This window comes from Cetorhinus maximus, chromosome 9 (genome assembly GCF_964194155.1).
Source record: "Cetorhinus maximus chromosome 9, sCetMax3.hap1.1, whole genome shotgun sequence".
Taxonomy (NCBI): Eukaryota; Metazoa; Chordata; class Chondrichthyes; order Lamniformes; family Cetorhinidae; genus Cetorhinus; species Cetorhinus maximus.
In genome coordinates, this window is record NC_135887.1 from 35,254,188 (window position 1) to 35,275,389 (window position 21,202).

Consider the following 21,202-nt stretch of genomic DNA (forward strand, 5'->3'; position numbering starts at 1 on the left):
CTCTCATGAGCAACGCATCTTGTGCCCTCCTCCTCCTTCACGTAATCTTGTGCATTCTTCCTTTTCAGATAATAATCCAATTCCCTCTTGAATGCCTCAATTGAACCTGCCTCCACCATACTCTCAGGCATGCATTCCAGGTCTTAACCGCTTTCTGCATGAAAAAGTTTCTCCTCACGTCTTCATTGCTTATTTTGCCAATTACCTTAAATCTGTGCCCTGATTCTCAATCCTTCCACTAGTGGGAACATTTTCCCTACCTACTCTGTCCAGACCCCTCATGATTTTGAATACCTCAAGTAATAAATGGGGTTTCTACGTATTAATGATGCCTTGGTGTGATTAATCTCCGACAGTTTCTTGGAGGTTCCACCGAGATGACTAACCTCTAGGGTTGAGTCACGGAGCGCTGGCGTTAGGACCTCGCAGTTCAAGGGCTCCTCAGTCCGCGGCAGCCTGATTTGGGCTTCTGGGATTCGTTGACCCTCGATCTGCCTTCGCCTGCCTGTAGCTGACTCTTAGGGTGAGCCATCTATTTAAGTGTTTAGGGGATTAGTTGTTGCGGTCCAGGACCGCTTTGACCCTGGAGCTTAGTTTTAGTATATACTCGGGGTTGGAGCCACTGGAGTTTAGGTTTAGTTTTAGTGTATACTCGGGGTCGGAGCCCCTGGAGTTGGTACTGAGTGTGTGGGTGCGTGTTTGTGGCTAGGGGTCCAGGACCCCTTGAGCGTGTGAGTGGACTGATTGGTGAAAGTACCTTAGTAGTAGATTGAGGGTCGAGGACCCGCCAAGGACTGGCCTTTTTTAGTTATTAGATAAAGAATGGGTAATATGGCATCAAAGAAACCCCATTTATTTGGTTCCCCCTCCAAAGGGAACACCAAATGCTTATATGTATGTCCATTATGGACCCGAAAGGTCCGCTACTGAATTTTCTGTAACTTAAAAAAAAATGAATTGATCTAAGTTACAAGAGCTGTTTGTGCTGAAGAGAGAGAGGATACCCCTAGTGGGTTAATAAGCAATTGACAAGCAGCAGCAGAGAAAATGTGAGCTTTTGTCAGTTTGAAGGTCCCTATAGGTGGCGCCTTCAAGATCCCTTTATTCTTCCCACTGCTACTTGAAGCTTCGTTTAGAGTTAAGTTCAATATTATAGGAATATAAAGACATACCTTTGTATATGTGTTTGTTTGTGTGCAAGGAAGCATTTGTATGAGCCTTAATATGTTTTCTTCCCTGAATTGTATTTTGTGTGTGTAGTTGAGCACTTTAGAGTTGAAAGCATATTAGATTAAAGGAAAAGTTTATTCAAACATTCCAAAGTTTTGAGTATAAGGTTTGAGTTGAGATTTCTGGCAAAAATCATAATTTGAAGGTAGTGTAAAGATAAAACAGGGCTTGCCTTTGTTTGAGATGAGCCAACCCTTGTACCACCCCTTTGCAGACTAGTAAGAAATAACCCTCATCACCAGCTTCCAAGCTGATTGGGATTAATACATACGAGTTAGTATTCTAAAATTCTGAGGAAAAAAATTACTTGAAATTCAGAAGGATTCTAGGAAAACCAAAAGACATAAACATAAGGTCTAGGTGGTTCCAATGAATAAAAAGGGGTTTCTTTTGAAGAGATGAATTAAATATTAAAGGAAATCTGCTTTCCAAAAGCACAGGAATTTGAATTTGGGACAATCTTTAGATGTAAAGTGCAGTGTAATTTAACAGGTTACTTTGAATAACGAGGATGCCATCTAAGATAAAGAATGTGTCGATAAACATATGGAAATTATAACTTGGATGCAAATCAATACACATGAAAAAGAGGTTGTTTTAATTTTGATAGTGTAAATTACAGTTCTTACAAAGTTTAAAAATTTGAGGTTTGGTTCTTGATAAAGTTCTCAAAAGGGAATTTTCATTTTAAAAGGTCTGACAACAATTGGCACGAATTCAAATGCTGCAAGCTTTTGTGTTTGTAAGTCTGTTCCCAAAATATGAAGCTAAGCTCAAGACCTTGACAAAGTTTGGCAGAAATCCAATTTTTGGCCGAGTTAATGAATCTGGGATAATTCTAAAAGAAACGGGTCAGACACAATTTAGTGGGTTACTTTTGAGACAATAAAATGTTTGAGAAGAAGATAAGGAAGCAAAACATGTCAATACCTGATTTCTGTTTTTAAAACTGTTATGAAAATATTTTAAAGTCTCTCCAGGCAATCTGAATAAGATAAGATGGTAGTTGTTGCATGCGTAAAATGGTATGAGGCAAGTAGGAGAATGAGTTAGGGAAAGAGGACATAATGTACAAACTGTTTTAAGGGAAATGAATTTGATAATCTGGCCATCAACTGAGGCATTGGAACTGCACAGGGGGAGATAAGCAAAGATCTAGAGACAGAGATCCTCGTTGACAATAGAGAAACTGAACTCAAGAGAATCTTAGGATGATCATGGTCAGGGAAAAAAAACTTAGAGGTAAAACTATGTGGAATCTGTAGTTCAGGAATTGAAATGTAAGGAGAAATAATACTTAACAACAATTTACCACAAGATGGATACAGGTAAAGGGAAAGCTGGAAAAAGGCTAAATAGATGTATTACTGATTATATTAATGTGCCTGCGAGCTACAAAAAGTAAGACCACAGGATTAACACCTTGATGACAGGCAGAGTTAAGCGGTTCCCAGAGAGAACCATCACTGGAAGTGAAGATACTGAGCCATTGAAAGATAGGATAAGAAGGTGCATTGTAGAGTTGTTTAAGGAATTGAGGTCTGACATGAGACAGCAGCAGGAGAGAGTAAACTGGAAGGAGTGGGGGTGCCTACCCAGATGGATTCAGATCAGGGAACTCATTTCACAGGGAGACTCATTAAAGAAGTGTGTAATCTTATGGAGATTAAACAGAAATTCCATATTCCTTACCACCCCCAGAGTCCAGGGATGGTGGAAAGGATGAACTGAACTTTAAAAACATCTATAGCCTAAGCAATTCAGGAGACAGGCAACAGCTGGGCCACAGTATCGCCCAGCATTCTGATGCGCCTTAGGGCTACACCAAATAGGACTACCAGGTTTACCGCATTGAATTGATAACAGGAAGGGCCATGCAATTACCTGAAAGCATTTTAGTGGGAGGAGGAGATGTAGAGCCACTGAAAGGAAAAATACAGACTCTGTAAGGGAATTAAGTAAGCAATTGCATGAGTTAAGGAAGTCAGAGACCGACAGGTGATTAAGGATATGGAAAAAGGCAAATCCAAAGCGCAACAATGGACCAAGTGGGGAATAAGGTGATGGTCAAGGTGAGCTCGGAGCGAACAGGCATGGACCATATGAGGTCATTATGACAGGTGATACATGCGCACTTGTAAATATGAGAACGGGAAGTAAATGGAGGCATTACACACAGTTAAAGATACATGACAATTGACCAAGCGGTAACCCGGAGAATGGGAGCCATTGTTAATATCTCCACAGATCTATGATCCTGGTCATGGGCGTATCAGCACTGGCAACAAGGTCGGGGATCATCACTGCTCATTCCGCACAGCAGGAGGAACTTTGGTACAGCACGGACAGTGCCGAATGCGACATGCAACGGGGAATGATAAATGTAACAGTGGGAGAACAACTGCTTTCAAATTGTAGTAAGGGTTTGCTTCAGAGTGGGCTACCCAGCCACCTTCCACATCTACTTCCACAGTCTGAGTAGAGATAATCGAAGCCCCTCAAACCACACCGACTGACCCATCTTGTCCGACTATGCATCCAGGACCGACGAATGGTTTGGTACTGGTTAATCAGAAGTTTTGTATGATAATGTACACCATGAGCTGGTACCCGTAGTCTTGAACATATCCGAAATCGTCCTGCCCCAGTGGTGCTCAACCCATACCCAAGCACTCTATATGGCTCTGACGCACGAATTGATGACTGAAGCAGTTCAGTTCAATGGCGAGATGCAATCTGGCTTGGGAGGGAACCGCATTAAACGCAGCCTGATAAATGATGCTGCTACGATATTCAATATAGGGACATCAGTGGTTAAGTCAGAACCTGGCAACTGTTGACCAGAAGGTCTGTACCCTGAGCTTTAAGCTTAAGGAGATTCTAGAGCAGGGACAGGGGATCCAGTATACCCAATTAGATACGGACCAGGATGTGACACGGTTAATCCAAAGCCTGGCTACCTTGCTCGAAAGTCATGCAGGGACTATCAATAAATTAATTGAAATAGGGAAAGATAATTCAGATGAAGCAAGCAGAAATGATGTATGCAGCACCTATGGATCTTGGGCACTGGAACAAGCCCGAGAAAATTTAAGACAGATTAATGAAGGGGTAGTCCCTTTATGGGTAACTAATGAGCATTTATTGAATCTCTCACGACACTAGAATCATGACTTGACCGGTTGCCAGCTCAGAGTTTTGACACGCGTATATAGAATGAATGTTGAATGTATAGTGAATAGTAATATGCTAATAGGCATTGTATTAGTAATACCTGTCATACCGATGTCAACACCCGGCAGGACATATATAGAGTAGAAAATATTGGGACAAAGGGGGGGATGAACAAAATGGCACAGCAGATGTGGGTTGCACCTGGGTTTTTCGCCATGGCAGCTAAAATAGCTTCACAATGTCTGCTTTGCCAATGACATAACCCAGGCAAGACGCCCACAGTGACTGCTGGTACAAGACTCCAGCCATGGGGCCCGTTTGTACACCGACAAATGGACTTTATACAAATGCCTAAATGTATGGGATATAATTATGTTTTAGTTATAGTATGTTTGTTCTCGCGATGGGTGGAGGCGTATCCCACCCGACGGAATGATGCTATTATTGTTGCAAAATTGTTGTTGCATGAAAACATACCCAGGTTTGGGATACCAGAGATTTTATCAAGTGATAAAATTTTATCGCTAAAGTGATAAAGTAACTGTTTTAGGCCTTACAATGCAACCATCACCTTTCCTGCCCATATCACCCCCAGTCCACTGGGGCGGTGGAAAGACAAAACGGTATTCTGAAAAACAAATTAGCTAAATTATATGGGGAAACCAGTACGAAATGGCCTGAAGCTCTACCTCTGGCGCTCATGACTATGCGCTCTCACCCTAACCATACCACCTCCCTTCCCCCTTATGAAGTTGTAATGGAACGTCCTATGCGCCTCCCAGTGGCACCACCTTTGTCTGCTAAGGAAATGGACATCCACGCTATGGATGAGGGAATGATTACATACTGTATAGCGCTTACTGATTCTCTCAAAAGCTTGCATACGCAGGTAGTAGAAGCTCAGAAAAAGCCCACCATTGAAGACTGCCGTCAATACCAGCCTGGGGATCTAGTCCTGGTAAAGACCTTCAGGAGAAAGAACTGTTTGGAACCTCGATTCTAGGGGCCTTTCCAAGTCTTGCTCACCACCCATACGGCCGTGAAGGTTGAAGGACGACCCTTGTGGATATACGCATCACACGTCAAGCGGACGCTGACTCAGATGGAAGTGCTTTAACTGAGCCATCAGAATGCTGACTCTGATTTGGATCCTGTCCTGCGTGGTCCTTGCGGGGGCATGGACTACCAATTCTGCGGTTCAACAAATGCAGGCTGTAGCCTCGCAAGTTAATCGGACTAAAAAGTTGGATTTGTACTCATTTTCCTGTTAACCCCTCCTCCTCAGAGATGCATTTTTTGGCTTTCCCCTCAGATTCTACATGGTCCCTAGGTAATACAGGGGCCCTCATTCATCGAACGCCCATTTGGAGACGGGAGCCCACCTTTGTGGTTGTTAAGGGGCTGGCCTGGCTATGTGTCAGGAGAAATTATACCAAGGGTAGTACTCGGGTGGGCGAATTGCCATTGGGTTCCTGTGCCTACCTTACTGATTCAAGCCAGCTACCCATTCCCTCCCTCTCCTCAGGAATCAGGACCCCACTGAGGATGAAGCCCGGCGACTAGGATACATAGAACTTGGCTAAGGGTGGTGGATTGTCCTTTTAGGACAAAAGGTGGGGAAGTGTGGTGGTCTAGGCAACTACAGGGAACCCATTTAGTGCTAAAAGGGTTAATGGGGAAGTTGAATTATATGCCTAGGCCTAAGAGAAAAATACTGCAGCCTTGAGAACGATACCATCTTGTCTGACCACAGTTGTAGGATGAGCCCTGAGGCATTCCATTTTGTTCTTTCTCAGGCCAATGTAATCAGGATTGTGATAAGCATTTGTGTAAGCACAACATCTGTTGTGCTGGGAATGAAAATTTACTGAAATATGGATTGATCAGTTAACTTATGCAATTAAGCGGATAGGTTTGTGCAAAATTTACTGATTGGCTGTAAAAATGCTTTTAACAGGTCTGTGTGTATTCTGCCACGAGACTGTACAGTAGCTCTTTTGTGTGCTGTCTCCCTTGTGCACAAGCAATAAATGGGGTTTCTACGTATTAATGATGCCTTGATGTGATTAATCTCCGACAATGTCTTCATCGCTTATTTTGCCCATTACCTTAGATCTGTGCCCTGATTCTCAATCCTTCCACTAGTGGGAACATTTTCCCGACCTACTCTGTCCAGACCCCTCATGATTTTGAATACCTCTATCAAATCTTCTCTCAATCTTCTTTTCTCCAAGAGAAACAGCCCAGGCTTCTCCAATCTATTTATATAACTGAAGTTCACCATACCTAGAAACACTCTCATGAATCTTTTCAGCAATCTCTCTAATGCCTTCAAATCTTTCCTAAAATGTGGTGCCCAGAACTAGACACAATACTCCAGCCAAGACCAAAATAGTGATTTATACAATTTTAACATAACCTCCTTGCTTTGGTACTCTATGTCCACATTCATTAAAATCCAGGATGCCATCTGCTTCATTAATTGCTCTGTCAATTTACCCAGACATCTTCAATGATTTATGTACATATTCATCCAAGTCCCTCTGCTCCAACACCCCCTTTAAAGTTGTTTCCTTTATTTTATGTTGTTGCTCCGTGTTCTTCCCACCAGAATGAAATACTTTGCAATTCTCTGCGTTGAATTTCATCTGCCACTTGTCCACCCATTTCACCAAACTGTCTATGTCCTACTGAGGTTGCACAATATCTTTCTCACAGTTCACAATGCTTTCAAATTTCGTATGATCTACAAATTGTGCCCTGTGTAAACAGATTTATGCATTCTCAACCAAACTGTTATTAAATGCAGTGGCTTATATCTGTGCAATTTCATGTTCAACACACTTTGAAACAAAACTTGGAGATCAAATAGCAAACAACCCAAAATGAATGCATGGGATAAATATGGAGCTTACTGGTTACTCCCTCTGAAGTCGTGGTGCCAAATGCGGACATTTCAATGAGATCTTGTCCATGTTGAATTACTGGTTTCACAACATGGTGAGTGAAGAGTGCCGACGGCGTTACCCGCTGAAGCCATACTCTTTAAAAAAAAATTAAATGCACTTAATGTATTCCTTCATTCAACCTCAGATTTAAATTATTCTAATTCATTAAACCCTTAATACCATCAATAGCGCAACACTTGCTAGAAGGCTGGACAGTGACATTGGAATAAACACATGTCTTCAACCGAGGGGCAAGTTGGGGCAGTAAATAACATTTCACAGAATAGCTTCAGATGAAGACAGCCCTTTGGCTCTCGCCTTTCAAGAAACCGATCTTCCATCTCAGCAGTTTTTAAATGAATTGAAAAGCCCGGGCAGCTACTCGTCTAAAGGACCTGTTTTGTTTGCTGGTCTTCCCCTGTACCTTTCCTATGTTATTTTCTCCTGAACCTGAGAGCACTTGCACTAAAGCGGCAAAACAATTTTTCAGCTTTACATACTTTATTCTGTAAAGTGGGACAGATAAATGCTCCAGCCCACAGTAATCTCACTCCCACCTACACCCCAACCCCAGACCCTACATTAATCTCTCACCTCTCCCCCGAACCTGTATTAATCTCTCGCCTCCCCCCAGACCCTGCATTAATCGCTCGCTCCCCCCTGCCCTTGCATTAATCTCAATCTGACACCCTGCCCCCACAGACATTGCATTAATCTCACTCCCACACTCCCCCACAGACATTGCATTAATCTCACTCCCACACTCCCCCCACCCCCAGACCCTGCATTAATCTCACTCCCCCATACCCTGCATTAATCTCACTCCTCCCAGGCATTGCAATAATCTCACAAACTAACTCCCCCCAGACCCTGCATTAATCTCACTCCCGCACTCCCCCCAGACCCTGCATTAATCTCACTCCCCCCAAACATTGCATTAATCTCACTCCCGCACACCCCCCACAGACATGGCATTAATCTCACTCCCCCCAGAACCTGCATTAATATCACTCCCCTCAGACATTGCATTAATCTCACTCCCGCACAACCCCCACAGACATTGCATTAATCTCACTCCCCTCAGACCCTGCATTAATCTCACTACCACACTCCACCCACAGACATTGCATTAATCTCACTCCCGCGCTTGCCCCAGAACCTACATTAAACTCACTCCCGCACTCACCCCAGACCCTACATTAAACTCACTCCCGCACTCACCCCAGACCCTGCATTAATCTCGCTCCCACTCCCCATAGACCCTGCATTAATCTCAATCCCACACTCCCCCCAGACCCTGCATTAATCTCACTCCCCCCACAGACATTGCATTAATATCACTCCTGCACTCCCCCCACAGACATTGCATTAATCTCACTCCCGCACTCCCCCCACAGACATTGCATTAATCTCACTCCCCCCCAGACCCTGCATTAATCTCACTCCCGCACTCCCCCCAGATGCTGCATTAATCTCACTCCCCTCAGACCCTGCATTATTCTCACTCCCGCACTCCCCCCACAGACATTGCATTAATCTCACTCCCTCCCAGACCCTGCATTAATCTGACTCCCGCACTCCCCTCAGTCCCTGCATTAATCTCACTCCCGCACTCCCCCCAGACCTTGCATTAATCTCACTCCCCCAGACCCTGCTTTAATCTCACTCCCACACTCCCCCAGACATTGCATTAATCTCACTCCCCTCCAGAACCTGCATTATTCTGACTCCCACACTGCCCCCAGACCCTGCATTAATCTCACTCCCCCTAGACTCTGCATTAATCTCACTCCCACACTCCCCCCAGACCCTGCATTAATCTCACTCCCGCACTCCCCACAGACCCTCCATTAATCTCACTCTCCCCGCGACCCTGCATTAATCTCACTCCCCCCACAGACATTGCATTAATCTCACTCCCACACTCCCTCCTGACCCTGCATTAATCTGACTCCACCCAGACCCTGCATTAATCTCACTCCCACGCTCCCTTCAGACCCTGCATTAATCTCACTCCCACACTCCCCCCAGACCCTGCATTAATCTCACTGCCCCCAGACCCTCCATTAATTTCACTCACCCCGCAACCCTGCATGAATCTCACTCCCCCCACAGACATTGCATTAATCTCACTCCCACACTCCCTCCTGACCCTGCATTAATCTGACTCCACCCAGACCCTGCATTAATCTCACTCCCACGCTCCCTTCAGACCCTGCATTAATCTCACTCCCACACTCCCCCCAGACCCTGCATTAATCTCACTCCCCCCAGACCCTGCATTTATCTCACTCCCCACAGACCCTGCATTAATCTCACTCCCGCACTCCCCACAGACCCTGCATTAATCTCACTCCCACACTCCCCCCGGACTCTCCATTCATCTGACTCCCCCCCAGACCCTGCATTAATCTCACTCCCACACTCCCCCCGGACCCTGCATTAATCTCACTCCCCCCGGACCATGCATTATTTCACTCCCACACTCCCCCGGACCCTGCATTAATCTCACTCCCACACTCCCCCCAGACCATGCATTAATCTCACTCCCACACTCCCCCCGGACTCTCCATTCATCTGACTCCCCCCCGGACCCTGCATTAATCTCACTCCCACACTCCCCCCAGACCCTGCATTAATCTCACTCCCCCCAGACCCTGCATTAATCTCACTTCCACACTCCCTCCAGACCCTGCATTAATCTCACTCCCCCCAGACCCTGCATTAATCTCACTTCCACACTCCCCCCAGACCCTGCATTAATCTCACTCCCGCACTCCCCCCAGACCCTGCATTAATCTCACTCCCCCCAAACCCTGCATTAATCTCACTCCCTCCAGACCCTGCATTAATCTCACTCCCCCCAGACCCTGCATTAATCTCACTCCCCCCCAGACTCTGCATTAATCTCACTACCACACTCCCTCCAGACCCTGCATTAATCTCACTCCCCCCAGACCCTGCATTAATCTCACTCCCGCACTCCCCCCAGACCCTGCATTAATCTCACTCCCCCCAGGCCCTGCATTAATCTCACTCCCCCCGGACCCTGCATTATTCTCACTCCCGCACTCCCCCCAGACCCTGCATTAATCTCACTCCCCTCAGACCCTGCATTAATCTCACTCCCCCCGGACCCTGCATTAATCTCACTCCCCCCCGGACCCTGCATTATTCGCACTCCCGCACTCCCCCCGCACCCTGCATTAATCTCACTCCCCCCGGACCCTGCATTATTCTCACTCCGGCACTCCCCCCGGACCCTGCATTAATCTCACTCCCCTCAGACGCTGCATTAATTTCACCCCCCCCCCAGACCCTGCATTAATCTCACTTCCACACTCCCGCCGGATCCTGCATTAATCTCACTCCCACACTCCCCCGGACACTGCATTAATCTCACTCCCACACTCCCCCCGGACTCTCCATTCATCTGACTCCCCCACAAACCCTGCATTAATCTCACTCCCCCCAGACCCTGCATTAATCTCACTCCCACACTCCCTCCAGACCCTGCATTAATCTCACTCCCACACTCCCCCCAGACCCTGCATTAATCTGACTCCCACCGGACCCTGCATTAATCTCACTCCCACACTCCCTCCAGACCCTGCATTAATCTCACTCCCCCCAAACCCTGCATTAATCTCACTCCCTCCAGACCCTGCATTAATCTCACTCCCCCCAGACCCTGCATTAATCTCACTCCCCCCCAGACTCTGCATTAATCTCACTACCACACTCCCTCCAGACCCTGCATTAATCTCACTCCCCCCAGACCCTGCATTAATCTCACTCCCGCACTCCCCCCAGACCCTGCATTAATCTCACTCCCCCCAGGCCCTGCATTAATCTCACTCCCCCCGGACCCTGCATTATTCTCACTCCCGCACTCCCCCCAGACCCTGCATTAATCTCACTCCCCTCAGACCCTGCATTAATCTCACTCCCCCCGGACCCTGCATTAATCTCACTTCCCCCGGACCCTGCATTATTCGCACTCCCGCACTCCCCCCGCACCCTGCATTAATCTCACTCCCCCTGGACCCTGCATTATTCTCACTCCCGCACTCCCCCCGGACCCTGCATTAATCTCACTCCCCTCAGACGCTGCATTAATTTCACCCCCCCCCAGACCCTGCATTAATCTCACTTCCACACTCCCGCCGGATCCTGCATTAATCTCACTCCCACACTCCCCCGGACCCTGCATTAATCTCACTCCCACACTCCCCCCGGACTCTCCATTCATCTGACTCCCCCACAAACCCTGCATTAATCTGACTCCAACACTCCCCCCAGACCCTGCATTAATCTCACTCCCACACTCCCCCCGGACCCTGCATTAATCTCACTCCCCCCAGACCCTGCATTAATCTCACTCCCACACTCCCCCGGACCCTGCATTAATCTCACTCCCACACTCCCCACAGACCCTGCATTAATCTCACTCCCACACTCTCTCCAGACCCTGCATTAATCTCACTCCCACACTCCCCCCGGACCATGCATTAATCTGACTCCCACCGGACCCTGCATTAATCTCACTCCCACACTCCCTCCAGACCCTGCATTAATCTCACTCCCCCCAGACCCTGCATTAATCTCACTCCCACACTCCCCCTGGACCCTCCATTAATCTCACTCCCACACTCCCCCCGGACCCTGCATTAATCTCACTCCCCTCAGACGCTGCATTAATTTCACCCCCCCCAGACCCTGCATTAATCTCACTTCCACACTCCCGCCGGATCCTGCATTAATCTCACTCCCACACTCCCCCGGACCCTGCATTAATCTCACTCCCCCCAGACCCTGCATTAATCTCACTCCCCCCAGACCCTGCATTAAAATCACTTCCACACTCCCCCCAGACCCTGCATTAATCTCACTCCCCCCAAACCCTGCATTAATCTCACTCCCTCCAGACCCTGCATTAATCTCACTCCCCCCAGACCCTGCATTAATCTCACTCCCCCCCAGACCCTGCATTAATCTCACTCCCCCCCAGACCCTGCATTAATCTCACTCCCGCACTCCCCCCAGACCCTGCATTAATCTCACTCCCACACTCCCCCCAGACCCTGCATTGCTCTCTCACCCCCCCAAGACCCTGCTTTATAATCTCACTCCCGCAGTCCCCACAGACCCTGCATTAATCTCACTTCCACACTCCCCCCGGACCCTGCATTAATCTCACTCCCCTCAGACGCTGCATTAATTTCACCCCCCCCAGACCCTGCATTAATCTCACTTCCACACTCCCGCCGGATCCTGCATTAATCTCACTCCCACACTCCCCCGGACCCTGCATTAATCTCACTCCCCCCAGACCCTGCATTAATCTCACTCCCCCCAGACCCTGCATTAATCTCACTTCCACACTCCCCCCAGACCCTGCATTAATCTCACTCCCCCCCAAACCCTGCATTAATCTCACTCCCTCCAGACCCTGCATTAATCTCACTCCCCCCAGACCCTGCATTAATCTCACTCCCCCCCAGACCCTGCATTAATCTCACTCCCGCACTCCCCCCAGACCCTGCATTAATCTCACTCCCACACTCCCCCCAGACCCTGCATTGCTCTCTCACCCCCCCAAGACCCTGCTTTATAATCTCACTCCCGCAGTCCCCACAGACCCTGCATTATTCTCACTCCCACACTCCCCCCACAGACATTGCATTAATCTGACTCCTGCACTCCCCCTAGACCCTGCATTAATCTCACTCCCCCCACAGACATTGCATTAATCTCACTCCCGCACTCCCCCCACACCCTACATTAATCTCACTCCCGCACTCCCCCCAGACCCTACATTAAACTCACTCCCGCACTCACCCCAGACCCTGCATTAATCTCACTCCCACTCCTCATAGACCCTGCATTAATCTCAATCCCACACTCCCCCCAGACCCTGCATTAATCTCACTCCCCCCACAGACATTGCATTAATATCACTCCCGCACTCCCCCCAGACCTTGCATTAATCTCACTCCCACTCCTCATAGACCCTGCATTAATCTCACTCCCGCACTCCCCCCAGACCTTGCATTAATCTCACTCCCCCAGACCCTGCTTTAATCTCACTCCCACACTCCCCCAGACATTGCATTAATCTCACTCCCCTCCAGAACCTGCATTATTCTGACTCCCACACTGCCCCCAGACCCTGCATTAATCTCACTCCCACACTCCCCCCAGACCCTGCATTAATCTCACTCCCCCCAGACCCTGCATTAATCTCACTCCCTCCAGACCCTGCATTAATCTCACTCCCCCTGACCCTGCATTAATCTCACTCCCCCCAGGCCCTGCATTAATCTCACTCCCACACTCCCCCGGACCCTGCATTAATCTCACTCCCCCCAGACCCTGCATTAATCTCACTCCCCCCAGACCCTGCATTAATCTCACTCCCACACTCCCTCCAGACCCTGCATTAATCTGACTCCCCCAGACCCTGCATTAATCTGACTCCCCCAGACCCTGCATTAATCTGACTCCCCCAGACCCTGCATTAATCTCACTCCCCCCAGACCCTGCATTAATCTCACTCCCCCCAGACCCTGCATTAATCTCACTCCCACACTCCCCCCAGACCCTGCATTAATCTCACTCCCGCACTCCCCCCAGACCTTGCATTAATCTCACTCCCGCACTCCCCACAGACCCTGCATTAATCTCACTCCCCCTCCAGACATTGCATTAATCTCACTCCCACACTCCCCACAGACCCTGCATTAATCTCACTCCCCCCTCCAGACATTGCATTAATCTCACTCCCACACTCCCCACAGACCCTGCATTAATCTCACTCCCCCCAGACCCTGCATTAATCTCACTCCCGGACTCCCCCCCAAACCCTGCATTAATCTCACTCCCGCACTCCCCCCAGACCCTGCATTAATCTCACTCCCACACTCCCTCCAGACCCTGCATTAATCTCACTCCCCCCAGACCCTGCATTAATCTCACTCCCACACTCCCCCTGGACCCTCCATTAATCTCACTCCCACACTCCCCCCGGACCCTGCATTAATCTCACTCCCCTCAGACGCTGCATTAATTTCACCCCCCCCCAGACCCTGCATTAATCTCACTTCCACACTCCCGCCGGATCCTGCATTAATCTCACTCCCACACTCCCCCGGACCCTGCATTAATCTCACTCCCCCCAGACCCTGCATTAATCTCACTCCCCCCAGACCCTGCATTAATCTCACTTCCACACTCCCCCCAGACCCTGCATTAATCTCACTCCCGCACTCCCCCCAGACCCTGCATTAATCTCACTCCCCCCAAACCCTGCATTAATCTCACTCCCTCCAGACCCTGCATTAATCTCACTCCCCCCAGACCCTGCATTAATCTCACTCCCCCCAGACTCTGCATTAATCTCACTACCACACTCCCTCCAGACCCTGCATTAATCTCACTCCCCCCAGACCCTGCATTAATCTCACTCCCGCACTCCCCCCAGACCCTGCATTAATCTCACTCCCCCCAGGCCCTGCATTAATCTCACTCCCCCCGGACCCTGCATTATTCTCACTCCCGCACTCCCCCCAGACCCTGCATTAATCTCACTCCCCTCAGACCCTGCATTAATCTCACTCCCCCCGGACCCTGCATTAATCTCACTCCCCCCGGACCCTGCATTATTCGCACTCCCGCACTCCCCCCGCACCCTGCATTAATCTCACTCCCCCCGGACCCTGCATTATTCTCAATCCCGCACTCCCCCCGGACCCTGCATGAATCTCACTCCCCTCAGACGCTGCATTAATTTCACCCCCCCCCAGACTCTGCATTAATCTCACTTCCACACTCCCGCCGGATCCTGCATTAATCTCACTCCCACACTCCCCCGGACCCTGCATTAATCTCACTCCACACTCCCCCCGGACACTCCATTCATCTGACTCCCCCACAAACCCTGCATTAATCTGACTCCAACACTCCCCCCAGACCCTGCATTAATCTCACTCCCACACTCCCCCCGGACCCTGCATTAATCTCACTCCCCCCAGACCCTGCATTAATCTCACTCCCACACTCCCCCGGACCCTGCATTAATCTCACTCCCACACTCCCCACAGACCCTGCATTAATCTCACTCCCACACTCCCTCCAGACCCTGCATTAATCTCACTCCCACACTCCCCCCGGACCCTGCATTAATCTGACTCCCACCGGACCCTGCATTAATCTCACTCCCACACTCCCTCCAGACACTGCATTAATCTCACTCCCCCCAGACCCTGCATTAATCTCACTCCCACACTCCCCCTGGACCCTCCATTAATCTCACTCCCACACTCCCCCCAGACCCTGCATTAATCTCACTCCCCTCAGACGCTGCATTAATTTCACCCCCCCCAGACCCTGCATTAATCTCACTTCCACACTCCCGCCGGATCCTGCATTAATCTCACTCCCACACTCCCCCGGACCCTGCATTAATCTCACTCCCCCCAGACCCTGCATTAATCTCACTTCCACACTCCCCCCAGACCCTGCATTAATCTCACTCCCCCCAAACCCTGCATTAATCTCACTCCCTCCAGACCCTGCATTAATCTCACTCCCCCCAGACCCTGCATTAATCTCACTCCCCCCCAGACCCTGCATTAATCTCACTTCCACACTCCCCCCAGACCCTGCATTAATCTCGCTCCCCCCAGACCCTGCATTAATCTCACTCCCCCCCGGACCCTGCATTAATCTCACTCCCGCACTCCCCCCAGACCCTGCATTAATCTCACTCCCACACTCCCCCCAGACCCTGCATTGCTCTCTCACCCCCCCCAAGACCCTGCTTTATAATCTCACTCCCGCAGTCCCCACAGACCCTGCATTAATCTCACTTCCACACTCCCGCCGGATCCTGCATTAATCTCACTCCCACACTCCCCCGGACCCTGCATTAATCTCACTCCCCCCAGACCCTGCATTAATCTCACTTCCACACTCCCCCCAGACCCTGCATTAATCTCACCCCCCCCAGACCCTGCATTAATCTCACTCCCGCACTCCCCCCAGACCCTGCATTAATCTCACTCCCCCCAAACCCTGCATTAATCTCACTCCCCCCAGACCCTGCATTAATCTCACTTCCACACTCCCCCCAGACCCTGCATTAATCTCACTCCCCCCAAACCCTGCATTAATCTCACTCCCTCCAGACCCTGCATTAATCTCACTCCCCCCAGACCCTGCATTAATCTCACTCCCCCCCAGACCCTGCATTAATCTCACTTCCACACTCCCCCTCAGACCCTGCATTAATCTCACTCCCCCCCAGACCCTGCATTAATCTCACTCCCGCACTCCCCCCAGACCCTGCATTAATCTCACTCCCACACTCCCCCCAGACCCTGCATTGCTCTCTCACCCCCCCAAGACCCTGCTTTATAATCTCACTCCCGCAGTCCCCACAGACCCTGCATTAATCTCACTCCCGCACTCCCCCCAGATGCTGCATTAATCTCACTCCCCTCAGACCCTGCATTAATCTCACTCCCGCACTCCCCCCACACCCTACATTAATCTCACTCCCGCACTCCCCCCAGACCCTACATTAAACTCACTCCCGCACTCACCCCAGACCCTGCATTAATCTCACTCCCACTCCTCATAGACCCTGCATTAATCTCAATCCCACACTCCCCCCAGACCCTGCATTAATCTCACTCCCCCCACAGACATTGCATTAATATCACTCCTGCACTCCCCCCACAGACATTGCATTAATCTCACTCCCGCACTCCCCTCAGTCCCGGCTTTAATCTCACTCCCGCACTCCCCCCAGACCCTGCTTTAATCTCACTCCCACACTCCCCCAGACATTGCATTAATCTCACTCCCCTCCAGAACCTGCATTATTCTGACTCCCACACTGCCCCCAGACCCTGCATTAACCTCACTCCCCCTAGACTCTGCATTAATCTCACTCCCGCACTCCCCACAGACCCTCCATTAATCTCACTCTCCCCGCGACCCTGCATTAATCTCACTCCCCCCACAGACATTGCATTAATCTCACTCCCACACTCCCTCCTGACCCTGCATTAATCTGACTCCACCCAGACCCTGCATTAATCTCACTCCCACGCTCCCTTCAGACCCTGCATTAATCTCACTCCCACACTCCCCCCAGACCCTGCATTAATCTCACTGCCCCCAGACCCTCCATTAATTTCACTCACCCCGCAACCCTGCATTAATCTCACTCCCCCCACAGACATTGCATTAATCTCACTCCCACACTCCCTCCTGACCCTGCATTAATCTGACTCCACCCAGACCCTGCATTAATCTCACTCCCACGCTCCCTTCAGACCCTGCATTAATCTCACTCCCACACTCCCCCCAGACCCTGCATTAATCTCACTCCCCCCAGACCCTGCATTTATCTCACTCCCCACAGACCCTGCATTAATCTCACTCCCGCACTCCCCACAGACCCTGCATTAATCTCACTCCCACACTCCCCCCGGACTCTCCATTCATCTGACTCCCCCCCAGACCCTGCATTAATCTCACTCCCACACTCCCCCCGGACCCTGCATTAATCTCACTCCCCCCGGACCCTGCATTATTTCACTCCCACACTCCCCCGGACCCTGCATTAATCTCACTCCCACACTCCCCCCAGGCCCTGCATTAATCTGACTCCCACACTCCCCCGGACCATGCATGAATCTCACTCCCGCACTCCCCCCAGACCCTGCATTTATCTCACTCCCCACAGACCCTGCATTAATCTCACTCCCGCACTCCCCACAGACCCTGCATTAATCTCACTCCCACACTCCCCCCGGACTCTCCATTCATCTGACTCCCCCCCAGACCCTGCATTAATCTCACTCCCACACTCCCCCCGGACCCTGCATTAATCTCACTCCCCCCGGACCCTGCATTATTTCACTCCCACACTCCCCCGGACCCTGCATTAATCTCACTCCCACACTCCCCCCAGACCCTGCATTAATCTGACTCCCACCGGACCCTGCATTAATCTCACTCCCACACTCCCTCCAGACCTTGCATTAATCTCACTTCCCCCCAGACCCTGCATTAATCTCAATCCCGCACTCCCTCCAGACCCTGCATTAATCTAACTCCCCCCAGACCCTGCATTAATCTGACTCCCACACTCCCCCTAGAACCTGCATTAATCTCACTCCCACACTCTCTCCAGACCCTGCATTAATCTGACTCCCACACTCCCTCCAGACCTTGCATTAATCTCACTTCCCCCCAGACCCTGCATTAATCTCAATCCCGCACTCCCTCCAGACCCTGCATTAATCTCACTCCCCCCAGACCCTGCATTAATCTCACTCCCACACTCCCCACAGACCCTGCATCAATCTCACTCCCGGATTCCCCCCAGACTCTGCATTAATCTCACTCCCACACTCCCCACAGACCCTGCATTAATCTCACTCCCCCCTCCAGACATTGCATTAATCTCACTCCCACACTCCCCCCAGGCCCTGCATTAATCTCACTCCCACACTCCCCCGGACCCTGCATTAATCTCACTCCCCCCAGACCCTGCATTAATCTCACTCCCGGACTCCCCCCAGACCCTGCATTAATCTCACTCCCGCACTCCCCCCAGACCCTGCATTAATCTCACTCCCACACTCCCCCCAGACCCTGCATTAATCTCACTCCCGGACTCCCCCCAGACCCTGCATTAATCTCACTCCCACACTCCCCCTGGACCCTCCATTAATCTGACTGCCACACTCCCCACGGACCCTGCATTAATCTCACTCCCCTCAGACGCTGCATTAATTTCACCCCCCCCAGACCCTGCATTAATCTCACTTCCACACTCCCGTCGGAACCTGCATTAATCTCACTCCCACACTCCCCCCGGACCCTCCATTAATCTCACTCCCACACTCCCCCGGACCCTGCATTAATCTCACTCCCCCCCCAGACCCTGCATTAATCTCACTCCCGCACTCCCCACAGACCCTGCATTAATCTCACTCCCCCTCCAGACATTGCATTAATCTCACTCACACACTCCCCACAGACCCTGCATTAATCTCACTCCCCCCTCCAGACATTGCATTAATCTCACTCCCACACTCCCCACAGACCCTGCATTAATCTCACTCCCCCCAGACCCTGCATTAATCTCACTCCCGGACTCCCCCCCAAACCCTGCATTAATCTCACTCCCGCACTCCCCCCAGACCCTGCATTAATCTCACTCCCACACTCCCCCCAGACCCTGCATTAATCTCACTCCCCCCAGACCCTGCATTAATCTCACTCCCACACTCTCCCTGGACCCTCCATTAATCTCACTCCCACACTCCCCCCAGACCCTGCATTAATCTCACTCCCCTCAGACGCTGCATTAATTTCACCCCCCCCAGACCCTGCATTAATCTCACTTCCACATTCCTCCCACACCATGCATTAATCTCACTGCCCCCAGACCCTGCATTAATTTCACTCACCCCGCAACCCTGCATTAATCTCACTCCCCCTCCAGACATTGCATTAATCTCACTCTCAGACTCCCTCCTGACCCTGCATTAATCTCACTCCCTCCAGACCGTGCATTAATCTCACTCCCACACTCCCCCGGACGCTGCATTAATCTCACTCCCACACTCCCCACAGACCCTGCATTAATCTCACTCCCGGATTCCCCCCAGACTCTGCATTAATCTCACTCCCGCACTCCACACAGACCCTGCATTAATCTCACTCCCCCCAGACCCTGCATTAATCTCACTCCCACACTCCCCCTGGACCCTCCATTAATCTCACTCCCACACTCCCCCCGGACCCTGCATTAATCTCACTCCCCTCAGACGCTGCATTAATTTCACCCCCCCCAGACCCTGCATTAATCTCACTTCCACACTCCCGCCGGATCCTGCATGAATCTCACTCCCACACTCCCCCGGACCCTGCATTAATCTCACTCCCCCTAGACTCTGCATTAATCTCACTCACACACTCCCCCCAGACCCTGCATTAATCTCACTCCCGCACTCCCCACAGACCCTCCATTAATCTCACTCTCCCCGCGACCCTGCATTAATCTCACTCCCCCCACAGACATTGCATTAATCTCACTCCCGCACTCCTCCCACACCATGCATTAATCTCACTGCCCCCAGACCCTGCATTAATTTCACTCACCCCGCAACCCTGCATTAATCTCACTCCCCCCACAGACATTGCATTAATCTCACTCTCAGACTCCCTCCTGACCCTGCATTAATCTCACTCCCCCCAGACCGTGCATTAATCTCACTCCCACACTCCCCCGGATCCTGCATTAATCTCACTCCCACACTCCCCCCAGACCCTGCATTAATCTCACTCCCGGATTCCCCCCAGACTCTGCATTAATCTCACTCCCGCACTCCCCACAGACCCTGCATTAATCTCACTCCCCCTCCAGACATTGCATTAATCTCACTCCCACACTCCCCACAGACCCTGCATTAATCTCACTCCCCCCTCCAGACATTGCATTAATCTCACTCCCACACTCCCCACAGACCCTGCATTAATCTCACTCCCCCCAGACCCTGCATTAATCTCACTCCCGGACTCCCCCCAGACCCTGCATTAATCTCACTCCCGCACTCCCCCCAGACCCTGCATTAATCTCACTCCCACACTCCCCCCAGACCCTGCATTAATCTCACTCCCGGACTCCCCCCAGACCCTGCATTAATCTCACTCCCACACTCCCCCTGGACCCTCCAACAATCTCACTCCCACACTCCCCCCGGACCCTGCATTAATCTCACTCCCCCCCCAGACCCTGCATTAATCTCACTCCCCACAGACCCTGC

At 50.5% G+C, this 21,202-nt stretch overlaps 1 protein-coding gene across 4 annotated transcripts in view; it reads right to left on the bottom strand.

Annotated features, from left to right (window-relative positions):
- mks1 (MKS transition zone complex subunit 1) overlaps positions 1–21,202 on the bottom strand; it is a 95,685-nt gene that overhangs the window by 66,771 nt on the left and 7,712 nt on the right. For all 4 annotated transcript variants that reach the window (XM_078548469.1, XM_078548471.1, XM_078548470.1 and 1 more), the window contains exon 2: positions 7,320–7,447. In XM_078548469.1, coding sequence (XP_078404595.1) covers positions 7,320–7,447 — 128 coding nt within the window. The remainder of the gene's footprint in view (positions 1–7,319; positions 7,448–21,202) is intronic.